Source organism: Thunnus maccoyii, chromosome 24, assembly GCF_910596095.1.
Source record: "Thunnus maccoyii chromosome 24, fThuMac1.1, whole genome shotgun sequence".
Classification (NCBI taxonomy): domain Eukaryota; kingdom Metazoa; phylum Chordata; class Actinopteri; order Scombriformes; family Scombridae; genus Thunnus; species Thunnus maccoyii.
This window is the reverse complement of record NC_056556.1, coordinates 17,528,721-17,549,828: the sequence shown is the minus strand read 5'-3', so window position 1 is coordinate 17,549,828 and position 21,108 is coordinate 17,528,721. Positions and strand designations below refer to the sequence as shown.

At 39.9% G+C, this 21,108-nt stretch overlaps 1 protein-coding gene across 8 annotated transcripts in view; it reads right to left on the bottom strand.

The window, feature by feature from the left end:
• The window catches only part of dmd (dystrophin), a 320,772-nt gene that overhangs the window by 53,734 nt on the left and 245,930 nt on the right, over window positions 1-21,108 (bottom strand). For all 8 annotated transcript variants that reach the window (XM_042405326.1, XM_042405321.1, XM_042405323.1 and 5 more), the window contains 6 exons: window positions 16,170-16,342; window positions 15,826-15,982; window positions 11,435-11,546; window positions 9,198-9,466; window positions 8,021-8,167; window positions 1,248-1,311 (listed from right to left, as the gene is read on the bottom strand). In XM_042405326.1, the coding sequence (XP_042261260.1) occupies window positions 1,248-1,311; window positions 8,021-8,167; window positions 9,198-9,466; window positions 11,435-11,546; window positions 15,826-15,982; window positions 16,170-16,342 (922 nt within the window). The remainder of the gene's footprint in view (window positions 1-1,247; window positions 1,312-8,020; window positions 8,168-9,197; window positions 9,467-11,434; window positions 11,547-15,825; window positions 15,983-16,169; window positions 16,343-21,108) is intronic.

Genomic DNA, 21,108 nt, shown 5'->3' with positions numbered 1-21,108 from the left:
CAGTTTTATCTAGCTAGCTAAGTTAGTGTTAATGTAATGTAATAATGTAATGTAATTAACTCTACATCACATGTTTTTGTCTGCTGTTGCTGTAGTATAAACACCCCCCAAATCTAATGAGGAGCAGAACAGAGCTGATGACGTTACTCTGAACTCTGTTATACCACTCTCAGACAGCAGAGGTGCGTGGGTCCAACACGGGACCCATTCATGAGTCAGCTGTCACCTTGCCTCTCACTGTCACACTCCGGTCTGCTGTGTAGTTTATACACTAACTCCACTCTTTAGGAAGAGTTGTCCATCCATGCACTACTGCAGTAGCACATGTCATTTACAGATCATTCACAGAAATGTCCATGCACCCTGGTGCAATGGCAATGATTTTTGTATCACCTAGGGGAGGGGACATTGTAAACAAACTGCAGAGAAAGCTACTGGATTTATACACTGAGCACAACTGAACCCATATGGATTAAATGAGGAAATGAATTTATCTTGTTTTCTATGAATGTTCTGAGAAATAAATCCATTGTGTGTTTTATGATCATATGATGTTTCCTAATAAGATCTCCAAAGACCTCCAGGTCTCATCTTTCAAAATCCTGCATCAGTTGTCCTGTCTGTTGAGCTTCAGTTGGCTGCTGCACAGAGACTACTACACCATAATCCCAATGTTATTAACTAATAGTAGTAATGCTTGGTTGCTAGACTTTTACATTGTGGAGGCTGGAGATAAACCACCCGGACCATGTTTACATCTGACACAATCAATACAACAATCAATGAGGGACTTTAATCCATATGCTCTCATCCATACCTGACTGAATCATATAGGATTAAGTGTTGGGGTCGTTTAGGAAATCAGTGATAGAACTAAAAAAAAACAAACAAGTTCAGCAGATCAATACACCATCATAGGCTCAGTGACGAGCCAAATGAGTCACAGTCTTTATATACTCTCCCCTTCTCATCACTTAGTCATTCAGTGACCTGTTGACAGTCGAACGCCGTGTCGCTCTTTCTCTCAACGCTGACACATCACTTACTGAGTGCCACTGAGTGAGATGCTGTCATGAGGTGGGTGCTTCATTTCGTCTTAAACATTTTGTTTTATCTCCCCCCCCCCCCCCCCCCACACACACACACACACAGATACACACTGCTCACCTCTTGAGAATCATGTCAACTGTCAATAGTCTGATGTATGCAGGTAGATGTGGGTGCACATTAGTGTGTGTTTTACTCACTGTGAAGGAGGCCAAAGTCCCTGTGAGCGTCCGTCAGCTGCTTCAGATGTTCTGTGATGGAGATCTGACAGAGAAAGATGGAAAGAAACGCATTTTAAATAAACAGATCGATAGAGAGAGAGAGAGAGAGAGAGAGAGAGAGAGAGGGAAACCAGGATTTCTAGCCAAATTCACTGCAGTCATGTGCTGAAGACAACTGTAGCAGCAACAAGCACTTAAGTTGACAAAAAAGGGTTTTCAAGCAGGCCAACTGCTTAACAGATAGAAATGTTGTAATGCCTTCATTTTCTGTTTTTAGGCTGATTACTTTACTCAAAGAAATAATATCTAAAGAACCTACAAAATACCTAAAAAACACACTCTGTGTTTAGATCATTTTCAAGTAAATCAAGGAGAAAATACAGTACCTACAAAAAAAAAATCACCTGTCTTGTCCACTATAACTAGTTTAAAAAAAATAGTGTTTAGCTAAGCATGGATTAACAAAATTAACTCCTGAGATGTTGGTTCATCAAAATGGATATTTTTCAATCACAGATAAGAGAGAGAGACTGTACATTTAATTTTAACTTGAAACTTTGGCTATCTGGCCAGCTAGCTGCTAGATTTCTCTTCATATAACTGTCTTGCTTTATCTGTGTAGTTGTCTTTTTCTCTGCGGTGGAGAGCACAGTTTGACAAATAGATATATTTATTGTCCTCATTGGGATTTTTTTAAGCGTGATGGTAGGTTCAACAGCTCACAGATTAAACTAGAGTGTAGTAACATTTACAAAACCAGAATGCACAACACAGCCAGTGTGCAGTTAGTTACAGTTGTAGGCTATTGTCTGGTTCTTAGCTCTGTTTTGTAGCACAGCAGATTTTGCATGCTGTTTTCATGTAAATTATACATTCCAAAGGAATAACTAAGTTTTAAATGGTAAAACAGATACCAAAAAACTGAAAACTGTACCTGAATTCTTCTATTATTTTTATCATTTCATGAAAAATACTACCATATATTCTAATGAATATTCAAATATTTAAAACATTAATTAAAAATGTTATCTGCAGTTTTTTAATTATGGCAGGAAATCCCTGTTATCCAAGGAAAGAGGAAACATATTCCTGGGAAGAAAACTTCCAACCACAATGCTTCCTTAAAGTAATAAATGGCTTTATAATGTGATGAGGGGAATACACTGGTGGGTGATTTTTGTGTGTGCGTCACTGTGAACTGTGGCACATGATGGACTGTTGCAAAGAATGAACAGTAAAAAGATACAAGGATGGGCAGACAGAGGGAGAGGAAGGGAGGGGAGGAGACACAAAGACAAGCATGGACACCAGACCTTCTATGAATCCTCCATTCAATGGAAGGAAATAGCATCAAAATTGTTCATTCTTATGGATTGAACTGTACAATCCCCTAACGCGGGTTGTAGAGGTTGCAAAACAGTCCCATTCAATGGCGCACATCCACAGGCACTATACTCTCAATACACTATGACACTTACACAAAGGGAAATCAGCCAAAAAGAAAAAAAAAGGCTGACATTCCTTTTATTCTCAGTGGAAAATGCTAAATCTCAAGATAGTTTGGCCATTAAAATGCAGTTTGATAAAATTTCTAGCGTGAAATGTGCATTTTATTTTCGTTCAGTGAATGTATATGATGTTTAGTTTGTCAGTTATTATGAAGATATTTTCAGGCTTTCTATCGTTACTATGGTGATTGCTATGGACACTGCTATCACTGAAACCACATGGCTTACATGTTTGAATCATTGTCTTTGCTCCTTCAATTCTGAGAAATAAAGTTTTTTTTGTCAGTTTTTGATTTCAAATTACCGCCAGTTGGCTGCAACCTGAATCCAAAGGCCACCATCTCTGTCAAGAAAAGGCTTTTTATAGCTTATGATTTCTTTCCATTGAATGGAGGATTTATAGTAGGTCGGCTGGCTTGGAAGAGATAATTGAATTTGTAGTGGAGGAATTAGGGAGGATGTGGTCTCCTGTGAGTCTCCTTCAGCTCTGAATGAGCTGTCTATCTAGATGGAGTTAAGATAATTGTGCCAAATCAGCACAACTCTGTAGGTACACACAGAGAGGCGGGGCTAGGCCCAGCAGGATACACACTTGTCTCCTGGCTAACTCTTGTCATTGATCCAAATCTAAATAACCCATTCTACAGAGTATCTTTGTTGCAACAACTGTTACAATATGAGGTTCTATATGTTAACTCAAGTATCACTGACTTTACAATTCCAACTTCAACTTCCATCATTTTTATGTTTTAACTTAATTTGGAGTACTGAATGCTCATCTGTGAGTACGGAGGGTTCACCAGTTCAAAATACAAATAAAAACACAAAAACATATGGAGGTCAAGTAGAGGACAAGACTGCTGCTGAGAAGTGATGAGTTCAAGTAACAAAAATAAACTCCCACACACTGTTACCATTTATGGTAAATTTAATGAATAGCTATGATTCTGAGACTCAGAAATGCATGGTGGTCAAGCAGAAAACTAATTTCAGAAAATACATTTTTAATGGAAAATGCAATATTTAGCTCCCTTAGGAGTAAAATTAGGATATGACGATTCTGAATCTATTGTCCACTTTCCTTTGAGTTTTAAACAATAGTTCATCATTTTGGGAATATGCTTATTCACTTGCTTCCTGAGGGTTAGACAAAAAGATTGATACCACTCTCATCTCTGTGCATTATCTATGGAGGAATAGCCAGGAGTCGATTAGCTTAGCTTAGCATAAAGACTGGAAGCACTCCAAAGTTCAAAAATACAGCTACCAACATGTCTAAAACTCACGATTAACATGGTGTATCTTGTTTTTGTTCAATCCATACATATACAGAACAAACTAAGTTTATAGGGCATTACTTCTTGTAACAATTTCTCTTTCTAGTCACCATGAAATAGTTACAGAACGTAACTTCATGTTAAAACACAACTTGTCATTTATACATTTTGGTTTGTGTATGGATCAGACAAGATGGAGCTTTCAAGCATCATCAATCAAAAAAGAAGTGGAGATTTGAACATTTACGATTCCAAAAACTGGGCAAACTCAATCTGCTGATGAATACCTGATTGAAAGCTCCAGAACATTTAGACCTTAATAGTAAGATTGTGCTGTCAACACCCTGAAGAATCTGACAGTTGCATTTTCTAAAATTGGTGAACTTGTGCTTAGCGAACTGAGCCTACGTTCAAGCAAGGATACTTCACTGACATATTCTCAGATTCTTCTACTTCCATTGAACCTTTCCAATCTGATGTATAACTCACATAAAAGCCAGCTGATGCTTGCAGGCATGAATTCAGTCCGGTACCCACACTTGCCAGTTAGCTGCACCCTGAACGTCCCCGGAGGAGCCGCTGTGTGTCTATAATCACTGATGCTTCCTGACACAATGTTCAATGATCTAATGTTCCCAGGCAACACATGCAGCTCTGGCCGGCATGCGGAGCTTTGGCAGACGATGATTAGCGACAGATTTTTGTTCCGGGAAATAAAAAAGTGAATCATTGGAAGCTTAAAGGCGTCTCAACTTTCTTTGATAGAAGTCTTGGAGCTGAGTGACTGAGATTGGTTATTATCCAGTCTGAGTGGACAGATTGGTTGATTAACCATCCAGCCTTTCATCCGCAACCCCAATGAGAAGCCCACTGATGACACATTGTCAGGGGAGTGTGTGTATGTATGTGTGTGTGTGTGTGTGTGTGTGATGAAGAACACATGAAGATGAAGATATGACAGCGATGACTGGTCCATTTTTGGTTTTTTGCTTCGATGTGACATGAAACCAAACGATGAAATTACCTTCGAGTCCACCTCACCCAATCCATTTCTGCCTGAGTTGTTTTTCCCCGTATCCACGGTAACCTAATTAGAATTGTACAAACAAGAGGAGTGGGATTGTTGAGGAGGAATTTGTCGCAATTACTCAGAGTGCACTGTGTCCCCATGCCGACCAATCAGCTTCAACCTTTTAGGCACGAAAGAACACTGTGAACTGACTAAAGTGACCTGAATGTGCAGGTACCACTCTCTCCAACACACACACACACACACACACACACATACACACACACACACAGACTTCTATCCACCACCCTGCCATTAAAAACGATGCCAAAATTCCTGGGCAAACATGCCGCTCCCATTAAACCACCTACAATGGAAAGTGACTTTTCAAAAACTGGCAGTTAAAGCCTCTTTTCTGTCCAAATGAAACACTTAATTCTCTCCTTAAAAAGGACCTTTTCATATCAGCTCATGTTTAAAAGTGTAAACAGAAAGAATAATCCTATCCTGACTGAAAACGAGACCAGTATCAAGCAGGCTCTGAACAAGGCCCATATTCATCAAGCTGCTAAAAGTAGTCCTTCACTGTTTCTCCTACTTGCAAACTTAAGAATGAAACTTTTTCATCATTACTTTTGACTTTAAAATGCTCTGAAATTTAAGAAAGCTCCAGAGGTCTCTTAAGGTCTGGTCACAACAAAAAATGGCAGTGAAATTCCTTTATGAAATGTCTGGCTCTAGAAGAAGGAGTAGCTGAAGTAGTGATTACTCACAGGGTTAGTTGGTGAAGTGCTTTAGCTGGTGAGCTAACCGCTAACACGCTAGCCAGCCAGAACAATACTACACTAGTCTGTCACAATAGCTGCCAAAAATGATTTCTTATTTTATCTATAGCAGGAGGCGTTTTGTTCGAAGGCTTGTACACTGTTTCATTCAATATATAGTTGTATAGGACAAAAACACTCTCCAAGCAAATAAGCTTTCTAAATGCTTGCTAACTGTCAGTCAGCTCTGACTCTGACAGGACATTAAGGTCATACAATATTTATTTATCATTATTTAAAAGAGGTATTTGTACCATTAACTCCTGTCTGTAAACCACTGCTCTGTTGTGGAGCAGTTTATACACTGACAGAGAAAAGTTGACAGAGCATTACAGAAAATAAGCTACGATAGCTTCCTCGGTCACAGGTCAAGTTCACCGAAGTTGAACTCAAAATGAAAATGCTTCACGGTGATGCTGCATGCTACTTTAGCTGAGGTATATTTCTTTATAATCACTTTCCACACATCTTCATTGTCTGCACTCATCACTGTGGTACTAAATTCTCCTCATGATTTTTCTGATGTACTTTGTCCAGTAGAATTTCCTCCACCTCTAGTAGGGTTTTCTTTTTGTTTCCATGCCAATATTTCAACCCCATTTATTATACATGTCTTGCACTGTTGTTAATTGCTACTGGAGATATTAAGGATTTCACATAAATAAAATGAACTTTTAAAATGAAAAAATCCATGTAGTTTTGCTGAATAACACATCACTGAGTGAAATGCTTTTTTTTTTTTTTTTTTTTAATAAGGATGAATAATATAGCAGACGTAGGATAAATCATTGTGTCTAATTAGCTATTCCAACTGGGATTAATCATCAGATCACTTAAGAGTTGATCACTTCACTGTAAGTAGAAGTGAGTTACTTGATAAATGTCTCTTATTCATCACACTCGAAGAACAAATACGTTTTCTACTCCTCAGCTGGCTCTTTAGAGCATTATTAAGTGTAATAGAAGTTTGATTAATACAGGCCCAGGTCTCTTTTGGAAATGTAAGTTTTTGTTTCTTATATAACCATGAATCACCCGCTGTCTATCTACATCAACTACACTGATGTTCTCACCTTCACTACAAAACAAAGTGTGTCAGTGTGTGTGTGTGTGTGTGTGTAAGCATCTGGTCAGGTGCTAACTTCAGAGAGACCGTCCGTCTGGTCCCGTCACTGTGGTATCACCGTGGCGCCCATCTCTGCCCAGGACGTCTTGGCATTAGTTGGTCTCTCTGGCAGCTGATTGGCTCTATCTGTCACCCCCAGTAACAATCACTGTCTGACTTCCAGCATGGCTGCCACTGTGTTTATTGAGACTGATAGAGGCACATCCTGTGCTGCCTCTGATCACCAACACATGGTGTGAACACACATACACCATTTGTGTGTGTGTGTCTGTGCACTTGTTGTCCTTATTACAGCTTTTCCATAAAGTTACACATGCTCACAGGTGCACACAGACAGACATACACTCATGTTGACATTATGTTTGACATGTTGCTTAGCCCATTATAAACACATGATAAAAGCTGTATAATCACTATAATCACATAAACCAAATACAATCATTTATTATTTTGATACTTAAATACTGAATATACCATCTTGGAGTGTGAAATGTCCATATGTACGGTATGTTTACATTAGTTTAACAATTAAAATACAAAAAGTTGCAGATCTAGAAATCATTTTACACTCAAGTATTTGGCACAATTGTAACATGAGAATCTACATTTGTCATTTTAGCATCTGAGAGCCTGCAGACTCATGAAGTTGTAATCCTTGAACATTACTGAAAAAATAAGAAAATTATAATATAACTACAGAATATTTTGGCTTACAGTTGCTATCTGTAATTGGTGACCTGGCCAAAAAGTCTTGACAGTGTCAGAAAGTTGCACATGTTCTTAGGACTTGAAACAAGATGCTACATTGAGATACTTGAATATGACTTTGAGGTGTGTGCAGCCATCCGCAGCCATCCACCCTGGCAAAAGGTTATGTGCATCTTTGTGGACATAAATGTGTGTGTAAATGCAGATATGTACAGTACATTGTATATATCTGCAGAGGATTATCAGTGTTTCTGATTTTCCTGAATGAGCACGTGTGTGTTTGGGTGCATGACAGTGTACCTGCAGCAGTCTCCAGCGTGTGTTGAGATCTTCGATGCGTTCCAGGTTGCTAGGCGACAGGTGGATGTCAGGTGGACCAAAAGTGGACACCAGCTGGTTCATGTGTGTTACGTCATCCTGAATAGGAGCAATTTCATCCTGGAACTCCTGCAACACACACACACACACACACACACACACACACACACACACACAGATGGGAAACACAGACAGGTTGTTAGTAGCCCTCAGTTCCATCTTGTTTCTCACCTCATCTGTTCTAACAAAAAGAAACAGATACATCCATCATGTAAACCCCACTTTTCTTGCTTGGTTAATGCTTGCTGATGTATAGAAAATGCTGACAGGCTTAAGTAGGATAAATGCTACATGAGGTGCCTCCAATGTGGCTATCTGCTTAACATTGATGGTTGATGGATGCAAAGTGGGCGAACACTTCTATACTTTTTACATGAGCACTAGGGTGCTGTATTTAAACCAAATTAATGATTGCCAATTTCCTTTTTTACTGAGTTTGATTGTGCAAGACATCTGCTGGATTGCTTGACAGCACAAAAAAAAAGGTTTGCTTTATGGCAACAAAGACGAAAAGTGTGCTGTTCTTTCATGCAAACTAAAGCTCTGATGTGGTGGAGGCAGAGAAATGCCGATGGGAATAAAAAAAAAAAAAAATCCAACATACTTCTTTCATGTTTTATGTGCCTCTTCAGAAACATGAAAGAGAAATGACAGCAGAAAAAGAGAGGAATGTGTAGTTACATGCTCTCTGTGAGAAGAAGTGAGGCGGTTTGGAGGAAATATATGGTTTTAGTAACATCCCCCCCATTGGAGAAGGTGTAACTGTTGTGTAAAATGTGTTAATAATGTGTTGTGTTGCTCTGGGGCCTCAGCTCTAGGTCCTCCTCCTCCTGCAGCCAATCAGTCCATCTGGGAGTATATAAAGGATGAGGAGTTGCACTTCTAATCCTCTTGCCACTGTCTGCTGCCTGCTGAAACGCTGAGTATTTGTGTATTGTGAGCTATTCTAGCAGAACTAAACTCCCCCTAAACCAACTTGGTCTAGGGGCGAAGCTTAATTAATTATGAAAAACATAATGCCATCAATCATCTCAACCATGGTCTCATATGTTCAAAGTCATTATACCGACACCTGATAATGAGCGTCACTCAATCTGACCTTGACTCTGTCGATGTGCTCTGGCAGTGAGTCGATCAGCAGGTCTCCCACAGGTTCCCACGCCTCCTTCACCATCTCCGCCTGCCTCAGCTGTCCGTCCAGCAAGTCCTCCGCCTCCTGGAGCTCCATCAGGCGACGCAGAGCCAGCTCCAGCCTCCTCTGCCATTCGGCCGAGTCAGCGTTGAGCCGGTCCCACTTGGTTATCACGTCGTCTGCTTCCTTGCGCAGGACTCGCCCCACGTTCTGGGCTCGCTCCTCTGGACTGATATCTAAAGGTTAGAAGAAGAAGTATGTGAGAATTATTTTCTTAACATAGAAAAAAAAAATCTAAAAATGCTACTACAAGTAATACTACTTGTATGTGAAAGATGGCCCTATAGTGACAAACCAACAAAGGATTATCACCTGACTCTGCAGTTGCCATCAGTTCTGCAGAGTTTTAGTGTCTTTAAACTCACTGTTTTGGTTCAGTCTTACGGCTCTCACCATTTCAGGCTGCAGAAGGCTGCTGTTTTCAGCTAAAAAGCTGTGAACCCTACAGCTGTTATCACATTTTCATTCAAATGTTACTAAAGTCCGATTTGTGCGAGGCAGTACTCAACATCACCCGTTTCCCAACTTAGCCCCGCCCACTCAAAGCAGCGAGAAAAGCAAGGAGAACAGACATAGGAGACATCATTCACGGTAAAAAGCTGTTTGAAAATGTATTTTGTATGTAAATAAATACATTTTCACACATAATCCTCCCTCAGCTCTAATAAAACTTAAAGATCCCCTCCAGACATGTATTCAGACATATAAAAAGACTGCTTGGAACGATAATGTGTGTCTAATATGGTTTTTCCACAAAGTAACTACCATGTTACACATAACATCCCCTCCTTCTCCTTCATTAAAAATACAGATTCTATAAATATGCAAATATTTTTTCATTTTAAAAGTTTAACTGCTGGACACAAGATGTCTCCTACTTCACTGTAAAGTCCATTCTCAGTGTTTGTGAAGAGGGGGCTTCAAATTTCCACATCACACTTGTGTAAGGTGCATACTGGACCACTATTAGCTTCCAAACCAGTTGTAATGTTACAAATCATGCTTGTTGGCTCGCCCCTTAAAATCTGATTTTCAATGAGCACAGAGAAACTTCCCACTTTCAGCAGATGAATGTGAAAAACTCTGAACATACATCATTCTGCACAGAGAAGCTCAAATATCCAACTGTAGGAGCAAGAAGAAAAACATATTTTTGAGTGAAGGGGGACCTGTGCGCCGCACTAACCTTCCTTAGCTTCCATTTAAAACGTGTCCACTAGAGTTTAAAAAGCCACACGCAGTCGCTGTGACAATGAAGACCGGCTCCTGAGAGACTGTCTCACTTATATGTCAAACCACTCTGAGTGTTTGTGGAGACATAGATTCTCTTTTAGGAAAGCTGGCTGAATTTAAACAAAATGTCATACAGTAAAAAACCACAGTGGCAATTGCTATTTCAACATCCCCAACCGCTGCCAATTAAAAATCACAAAGACAGACTGACTTTCGAAGAGAAAGTAAGTGCTTGTTTCCCTCGGTGCGGCAGTGATTAGCAGCTGGAGTTCAACCTTTCTCTCTCTCTTTCTGTGCTCTCCAAGTGTGTTTGAGTTGGAAGTTTAATGGGCCACAATTATAGTTCAGCTGTTTTCTACAGGCCTGGTAACTGGGCTGCTGCCATGGTGCACAAGGTGCTGCGGGAAAGTCTGCGTATGTTTGTTAACCTTCACGTGGGGTTGTTTCTAGGCTGTCACTACGGACCCCAGTGACGAGAGGAAAAGGAGCTTTAAAGAGCAGGCAGGAGATGAGTCTGTAACATTCACTACATATTTTCCTTTTATGTAAGACATCAAGTGTTAAGGCTGATCCCAGCGCTGCTCTGGCAGAAAATGTCACTAATTAAAGAGCTATTTCCTGTGTTTACATTGCAGTTTGTGCATTTAAATGGAAAGTACAAGGTGAGCAGGAAATGTAAATGTATCTTTGTTGTGATAAACTAAAAAAAAAACCCCACTACAAAACAGCTTATGCTGCTTACATCGCTTACATTCTTAATCCAGCCAGCATGAAAAACATCAAAGTGAGTGTGAAGCGCTGAAGGGGGACGGTCTTAACACTTGTAAGAAAAATGGAGCCACGTCTATATGCAGAATTTTACAGTTACTGAAAAGAGTTGTTTTGTAAATGTGTGTGTGTGTGTGTGTTACCTCTCTGCTCAGGTGATGGTGTGTCTCGGGGCAGTTCAGACAGGAAGATTCCCACATCGTCTAGTGCCTTGGTCACAACAGGCTCTTTAGCTCTCAAGTCTCTCCTGAAGCCCTGTGAAGACACACATGAGCACACACATCTGGTTTAATTGCATGTTTCTTTGTAAAGCAGTGTTTGGGTATGGTATCTGTTTTAATGGCTTATATTTTGTGTTACTGGGATATTTCTTTCAGGGTTTTTACTCTGATGCCTGATCATCTCTGGTGAAAGATATTTGAAAACAATATTTGCCGTGCTCTTTTTCCTTAGATTTGTTTCTTGTTAAAACAAGAATGTTTTCTTGTTAAAGAGATCCTTTTCTCATAAAACTAAGATATTTTTCATGTTGTGGTGACATATTTTTCTCATTATTACTACTTGTTATACGACAAAACTTTCCGAAATATTATACAAAATCAACGTATGTCATTCAAACAATTAAAGTTTCTCGTTACAATGACGTACTGATTTTATCTCATTAAAACAAAAAAGCTTTTCACATCACGACATGGTAAGTTGGTATGTTGTTATAACTGGATCAATGCCTAAAGACAGGATATTATAGTCTACGTCAGACGACAGATTTGCACGGTCTGATAAACTTGTGAAAAGCTGCTGAATAAAATGCACATTTGAGTCTTTCCTAATGTCATCTGGCCTTGTGCTTTTTGCTCATGCTGGCAGGAGATGGAAGCAGGAGGGTGGGAGATGTCTGCTCTTGTCTGATAACATCTGTGATTTGGTAGCCAACAATGAAGTACAGAGTCAAAGAGTAGTCATGGAAAATCACTGACCTAAACTGGCACCAATTCACATAATTACACTAAAGTGCACAAAACAACAGGAAAGCTGTAAAAACACAAAAGTAAAGTGAAAAAGTAAGTAAAAATGCATGCAAAAACATGCTGCCACACATCTGAATCATGTCATCATTTCTCTGGGCTATACTGTCTCTTAAGACAAAACTTTTTCTTCCTCATACAACATATGGAAGTTTCTTACTAGAACAATATACCTTTAATTTGTCATCTGTCTGAGACAGGTGACGAATTATAGGAAAAACCTGAATAAATTAGTGGAGAAACATAATGAATGCAGATGCACAGGTGCACTGAATGGTACAATTAAGCAATTAACATCCAGTCATGCTCTGTGACATATATACAAATGCTGAGCAGGCCCAGTTGATTCTGATTTTGTATCAAGATAGCAAAAGGAAAAGATCTAAGTGACTTTGAAAGAGGGTTCATTGTTGGGGCACAGATGGCAGGAGTGTCAGTCAGAGAGACTGCTCAACTTGCTAGTGTTTCAGTAGGAGCAGTGAGTAAAGTGACATCTGCTGTTACACCTATGGGAAAGACATCAGTAAAGAGGGTCGGAAATTGTGGTCGACAGTGCACATTTAATGACTGTGATGCCTGTGCATCAGTGCGATATGTAAGGAAAAACTCTTCCTCAGGTGACTGAGAATGTCAATGCAGGATGTGATCAGACTGTTTCAGCAAGAATAGTCTGTCGACAATTACATAGAGAGGGATATTATAGTAGGGTTGCATTGCATAAACCCCTCATTACCAAGATGAATGCACATTTGAGAGTTCAGTGGCGCAAAAACCATAGGCACTGGTCTACAGAGATGTGGACAGTGACATGGTCAGTTGAGTCATCCTTTACCATTATTCTCAACATGTGGGTGTCACATTGTCACCCTGTTTGGATACACTGTCTCATTCAAGTGAATGGGAAGTTGTGTCCAAATCTTTGACCGGTACTGGATATATATCATTTATTTACAGTGGCATGGCGTGACTTTTCCTCTATGTGGGGCCCTAGATAGCTCTGTGTATTTTGGATGTGAGCATATGCCGTACAACGCAGCAGAAAGCCAGCTGCTGGTAGCTAGCGGCTAGGCTAGCAGTTTCTAAAAGTTTTAAAAAGTAACTTTTGGTGGCCACTTAGCAACTGCTTTCACTTTACAATTATCACCACAGTACCACAACAATCCATGTATGTTTTGCCTGCCTTCATGAGGTAAATGTTATCTAATAAGGAAGCAGCAATTGGGTGGAAAATCGTCCAATCTGGCAACATTTCTTGGGCATAAAATTTTCTGCTCCAGATCCAGTTATTTTCTGCGTGCAGTGTCAACCAATCAGGGGCCACCAGGAAAAACTGAAGGCATTACAAACATACTGCCGTCAGGCTGAGAAGAGTATGCCCTTCAGCACACATACAAAGATTGTAGGCAGTGCTTTTTTATTAGTCATTGCACGTTTCTGTAATTATGTATGATTTATGTGAGAGTAACAACTGGAATTTATACAAACACATAACACCACAATAACAATTTTTGACCTGCATTGCAGACTGCCAGTGAGAGTATACACTTGTGTGTGTGTGCATGTGCATGTGTCTGCACACCTATCATCAGTCTCTGTGTGTGCATTCATTTCAGTCCAATCATAAGAAGTCGTTACCATGACAACCAGCGGTCACAATTGATGACGTGTGAATGTTACTTTTAGTTTGTAAAAAAAAACAGTAAAGTTGAAAAGGAGAATAGAGAATTCAAAGACAAAGATATGCATCCATTCTCCCTGCAGTCCATCAGTTAACCGTGTGCCGCTCGTACTGCAGCTGCTCGCTACATCCTTCTGTGCAGTCACACTTTTTGTTTCCAGGTTCAAGGCCTCAAAAAGAGAATAACATTATTTATTGGGAGTTTAACAGTGTGCAGACCTCAATCCTTTGTACCCTGCGATGAAAATGTTTTTGTCTTGCACCTGAATAATGTGCCTGGATGTGTGCACACACAGTCCATCTTCTGAGGTTCAAGGCAGAGCCATTTCTCCCCATTTCTCTAAAGGTATTTGAATACCCACAGATTGGTGTGTATTTCCTTTCTTGATGCTAGTCAGTAGGCGAACTCAGTCACAAACAAGTCAAGTTAGTTCCAATGTGTAAGACAAGATTTGTGACGTGAAATTTACTGTTCTATATATTTGGATTAGTGTTTTAGATCCCCCGCAACCACATCAACAAATTATTATGATGATTATAATGACAAGTTGTTGTTGGTGGAAGGTCTGCATGTATTGTATTGTGTGTAGTCTACAAGCAGAAGAACGCACAAACACTGTTAGTTTCAAATGTCTGTGCATCTGAGCGGTCCCTCACACTAAAACATGTCTACATTCATTGTGAAACCCTTCGACTAAAAGCCCTCTCCTAATGCATATCTGCAAGAGCTCACCATTTTGCAGAATGATTGTAATTTTTATCCATGAAATGACCAAGTCAGCAAAGACAATCATCTCGCTTTTTTGCATAAAATGGTGCATAAAATGTGTTTTTCATTGAACCTGTACGACTATAATTTCCATTTGTTCTGAGCCTTTGATTTACATAATGTTAGTCAGAGCGGCATGAAGTCCACCTCCAACATAAATGGCTGCTTTTGCGATGAAACCACAAAGCTTTTGATTATGAAAGTTATCAAACAGACTCATGTTATTGATTGCTTACTGCACTGGTCTTGAGCTGAAGGTTTATGAGTGTTTTCCTTGATTATGACTTTGATCTACACTTTGAGGAAGGATTGTGATAAGCAGTATGTTTATTATTAGGGACTATATGAAAATTATTGGTATGAGGAGGCAGGCTGAACCTTATGTTTTAAAATCTTTTTCTACCTTTTTTCCGTAATACTACCTGATAAACTGTGATTACCACTGTCATGAAATGAGCAAAATGCCCTGCAACTGTTATGAAGATGCTGTAGCCTAATATGATCAGCTGTCTGACCGTCTATCATAAAAAAACAATTACATGATGTCTGAGTCACATGCTGGAGGCTAAAAGCAGACTGTTTCTTGTTTTCATATACAAGGTGATATGTATAAATGAAGCTCTAAATGTCTTGGTAATAGTTTGGTTAAATGTTAAAGAACAGACGATCAAGTGTGTGTATGAGATCACCTCTGGACTGAAGAACAGGTGCATTAATGAACAATAGCAATAACAGGGAGCCACTGTTAGCTTCTTTTGTAAAGAAATACATGGGTTCTGTATCTTTCACATACTGGGATAAGAAAAAGATAAGAGACCATCCTCTAAGTAAGAAGAAAAAATAAAAAATACATAACCCTCCCTCTTTTCCAAACTGACCTCCTCCCCTAATAATTTTCAGAGAGCCCCTTACAGCAAGGGATTATACATGACTTCTATTTCTAAATTAATTCACAAAATCCTTCACAAACTTCACAAACACCTCTGCATGTTAAAAAAAATGCAGTGGAGACAAGCAGTGTGTCTGTTTGTGTCCCATTTATGTGTGTGTGTTTCCACCTACCCGGTGTGTGTCCAGCTGTGCCTGCACGGCGGGGACGTCGCCCCCTACAGGCGGCTCATGCTCCAGCTGTTGACTTTTAAGCCTGATCCAGTTCAGCAGCTCCTGCAGAGACATGTGGAGCCTCTTCCATGGAGCCATCTCAGAGTCCAGGTGAGCCCTTGAAACACACACACACGCACACACACAGGCTTTTAACCTTTTTCTTTTGCTTTTTGTACACCTACACATTTCTTAACATCTCTATTCTTTTGTTCTGTTCTAGTGTAGGTTTGTAGAGTTGTTTTCCTAACTTCCATGACATCCCCGGAGCTCTATGACCTCCAGTCACCCAAGCCTCCCCTCACCTCATGCTGAGGGTCTTGTTGCGCAGGTCATTCCATCGCTGGCTCATGTTGTCCAGACGTCTCTGGAGCAGAGTGGCGTCCTCTGAGTTCCCCAGCGACGTCAGAATCCTCTGCCCATTCTCATCCAGGGAGTGATACAGCTCTGTGTGGTTGTCAATCTCTGCCTGGAGGTCCTGGTAACACACACACATACATGCTCACACAGTAAGAGTCAGTGGGGGAAAAAGGCAAAAGCGGTAAATTCTGTTGGAGCACACACTTCATTATCTTGGTAATAGCAGCCATCTTTCAGGAATTCACTTTTTTCACTGCTCGGCTGGAGTGCTCAGTAATGGGATCAGGATCTGAGAAAGTGATTTACTCTCTAAAAGCAGCAACCACCAGGATTGAGCCGTAATGCAGAGCTTAATGCATTGTGGATGGAACCTTTTGTAGCACTGAAATGTCAAAATACTTTATTCAGCACGGAATCAGTTGGTAACTTCGACAACAGTGGTCTCACCATCGTACATTTTTCCTGCAGGCAATCCATTACTGAACCTCTTTAACGCTCCTGATAAGGCAGTTGAAGAGAACCAGATACTTAACAAAGCAGTCTTTGAAAACTGAAAAGCAAATAAAGCTTGATTTCTGAGAACACTTCCTGTTCAGGAATGGTGTTAAATACCAAAAGTTCAGAAATGAACCAGTAAGAAATGTGACATCAAGTATTGCTGCCTCTGCTAGCACATTACTGCAAATGCCAATGTCTTTATGATGGTAGATCTTTAATTTTACCTGAACACTAACTTCAAACACTTACTTTTGTCCATTCATCTCCCAACACTGTACCAACTAATATTTTTAATGGAGGACTTAATGTTGAAAATCTTCCTCTAATCAATCTTAATCTATTTCTATGCCAAAATACTGCAAATTATCAGACATGATTATCAACTGATACAGCTGTAAAATTATGTAGTAAAGTAAAGTAAAGTAGAGTATAGTAAAGTAAGTATAGTATCACACACAAGAGCAACCAAATATTTAATATATATCCAAATATAATTTAAAGGAATAGTTTGACATTTTGGGAAATACGCTTTTCTTGATGAGATTTAGATGAGCATTCTTATATCTGTCTGCTAAATATGAAGCTGGAGCCAGGAGATGGTTAGCTTAGCTTAGCATAAACATCGGAGACAGCTAACCTGGCTCTGTCCTACTGGCACCACTAAAGCTCATTAATTAACACCAATTATTGTTTGTTTAATGTGTTATTGTGCACTGTTTCTCCCTTCCAAGCTTATCATCTCCTGGCTCCTGCTTCATAACTAATTGATTCATCTCTACCACACAGGTGAGGGAGGTGTGTATGTGGTGGCCAACAGTCCTCTGCAGCTCTGTATCCTACTGAATGTATTTGCTAAACCACGCCCATTTTTAAGTGGTCCAATCAAGTCTAAAGGCTTTGATTGAAATCCCTCTTGTTATTGTACACCACCCACATATTACCTTTCACTGGGAAATACGTCACAGTACAGAAGCTACCACTAACTTCCATGCACTGTGACTTAAACCATATTAACACAAGTACAACTGTACACACTGTTGTTCTTCAATCAACCATGTTATAATGGCAGGTGTCACTTTATTTTATCTCTATATTTCTGCATTGTTATCTTGAGAAGCAAAGGCATGCTTGGCTTCAGAAACACTCCACATTAACTGCCCCTGTCATCCCGATTTCCATCTATTAGCATCCATGGCACAACCTGTTGTATGATTTCAGAATTCATCTCATTTATTTCCATTTTATAATCTATCTGAAAGGTTGTCTGAACATTCTCCAAAATGTCATTAAAGAAGAAAAGATCTTGTAAAAGAATGTTAGACTCACTGTAAGTTTTAAATTAAATTAGATGACATGAAATTTGAATGATACTTGAGGGGAAAATGGGTCGTTGCACCAAATAATACGACACAGACAAGAATAGAACAATAGAGAGCGCTGAAGACGGTGAAGGTGCAGCGCAGTGTTAGACTGTCTAGAAAGTTTCTTAAAGTTTTTCAGCGCTTCTTGTTGCGTGATTTGTGTGTGCATGTGTGTGTTCTGATCCTAGCTCTGAACTACATGCTGCTTTCAACACTTTTAGTCAATCCCAGCCCTGTACCTTCATTTCAACTTCAACTTGGATGCTTGATAGTTTGACATATTGTTCACATCTTATGTCTATCTCATTTTTGAGAAAATACTGCCGTACTTGTCCTTGGATTGACCTCAAATGTCTCACGAGGAGCGGAGTCAGTCTGAGTTTAGACTTTAGTTGATATGAAAATCACTTTAGTGAACTTTCTGGTGTGAAGAACTTGCAGATTTATACCACAATGCCCTATAAAGATAATGTCAAACATGCTGAAGAGATGATTACACCATCTTCTGTTTCTATTTTAAACATCAGTTCTCTTATCATTTGTAAGCAGCTCAATAACTTCAATAACACTCAATAATTAGCTTGACTTTTATATCACAAAATCATTTTTCTCCAAGACTTGACATGCCTCAATTTAGGATTAAAATGCTCAATTACAAAAGAATAGTGCTTGATATTCTTTTCCAACCTGAACATGGTAGACTTTCCTGCGCAGCATCTTCACAACTTTACTCTGGAATCCCAAAACTAGCCGTGAAGAAGAAGGAGAAGAAGAGGAGGCAACATTCTGCTTCTTCTAGTCCCTCAAGATTAGCTCCCAATGTGACTGCATAAGAATGCCCTCTGTTTAAATGTGTGTGTGTGTGTGTGTGTGTGTGTGTGTGACAAAGCGAGAGATTTGGAGATGAAGTGGAAGGGAGGGAGAGTCATAGAGAGATGGACGGAGAGTTGTACATAAAAAGGGAGATAGGGTTGGAGAGTGTGAGTCAGAGCGAGTCAGAAAGACAGAGAGGGGGTGAGAAAGAGAGAAGAGATAGAGGAGGAGGAGGAGGAAAGAGGCAGAGAGAACTTGAAAGGGTGCATAAAACGATGAGTGCGCTCATTTTCCAATTAAACGTTATCTGCGTGCAGTATTGTAGCCCGAGAGTGTGTGTGTGCTCTCTGGATGCTACGCTGTGTTGCCATCCGCCATTATAATTAGACACAGAAGACTATCTCAGCACTGCATACAGTGCTGCTGTTGTACTGAGTGTGTGCGTGTGTGTGTATGTGTGTGTGTGTGAAAAGGAAGTGTGCACAAGCATAAATTTGCAACAGTGTGTATTCGAAAATTCATTTCCAAACTGCTGCATGTGTGTCTGTGTCTTTCCTTTACAGTATGCACGTTGTGTGAGTGTGTATTTGTGTGCCTCAGTGCACCAGAAAGTCTGTGTGGGTGCAGGGTGAGGGCCGAGGGTCAAAATATGTTCTCTCGCAGAACAGAGCCTTCCCTTCAACACCCACAATGCAGTGGGGGGATTTTGTATTTGTCGGCCAGGCAGCGATTGGCCAATGAAATCTCTCCATGCTGTCATGTCGGCATTCCTGTCATACCAGCCGAGGCGGCAAGTCAAGGAAGTGTGTCAACTCTGGGTCAAAAACTGGAAATGTATGAAACCATAATGACTAAATGTTGCAATAATCAAGCTTTTTGTTCCCTTATTTGTTTGTTTCCCAGCTCTGATACTGAGCAATCACTGCTCCAGTGTTTTTGCAAGTCCTGGCGATTACGTGTAAATCAAACAAGTTCTGTGTTTCTATGGGTGGTGCTATTTCTTTGTCAGTTCTTCCTTGTGTTTTTCTTTTGTTTTCTCCAAAGAATCACTCTCTATGCTCCATTGAAGATTTACAGTAACCGTAAATCTCCCACATTGATTTTTCATTACTCATTAAGTTATGTTGAGCTCACAGCATCAGGCGATCTAACTCATATTTTATCACAAATACACTTCTTCTTGCTGGAACTACCAAAAAGTGTCATCTCTTCAACTAATATTCCAAGCTCAGCAGCAGAGAACACTTCCTTTTGCACTCCATTCCACCAGATCTCATTTAGCTGCACTTTATGGAACTCAGATGAACTGCAGCTGGGTTCATTTACATCTGTAGTATTAATAAATACCCCGCTTATTAAAAAAAATTGCAGTGGCTGCGGTAAAATTTTGCACCCCTCATGGCAATTTAAGGCAGGCTTGGTAAATAAAACTGTCATGGACAGGGCATGAGATTGAATGGCTACAGCTCTAAAAACCAGTATGTAAAACCAGTATATTAAAAATAGGCTTCCCAAACAGGTCAGCAGAAACAAGCAGGCGAGCTGTTCAAAGTAGAAAAGTGAGAAAGTTAATCTGCTCACTTGGTGCACAAATGATGGCACTGATGCTGTTTTTCCACACTCACAGTTTATCCTGCATGAATCACACAGAGCCATGAACTCTGAACACTTCCACCACCGGTTAGAGCTGGTGATAACCGGGCCACACTGTTGTGGTCCGCTATTCAAGAAAATGTGGTTCCTGCCAACTCAAGGAGGAAATTTTGTGCTAAAAAGGCTGTCAATTTGGAAAACACTTCCTTCATTTGTCTGATTCATTCCATTTTTACAATGGGAACTTCTCATTTTTCTGCACTAACAGCACCCCTCCTGTTTTCTATGAAAAAATAATGGATACCATGGGAAAATCATAGAATCATTATAATAATCCAGTGTGAGAAGATATATGAATGTAAAGTGTACCAGACTTCCAAATGATTCCATTTGGAGGCATAATTAATCAATCTCCAGCAGAAGGTCAATGATTTCAATTGAGAGACTACATTACCACTGTGTTACAATGCAGCTGTAGCATGCACTGGATTCAGGCTTTATATTCAGTATGTAATGATTATGTACATTTCACTAAGCTGTTTGGCCTTGTGTTTTTGTAAGCTGTCTGTGAAGGTCTTGCAATGAAAACATTTTGACAAAGATTGAGAGCTGCAATGAA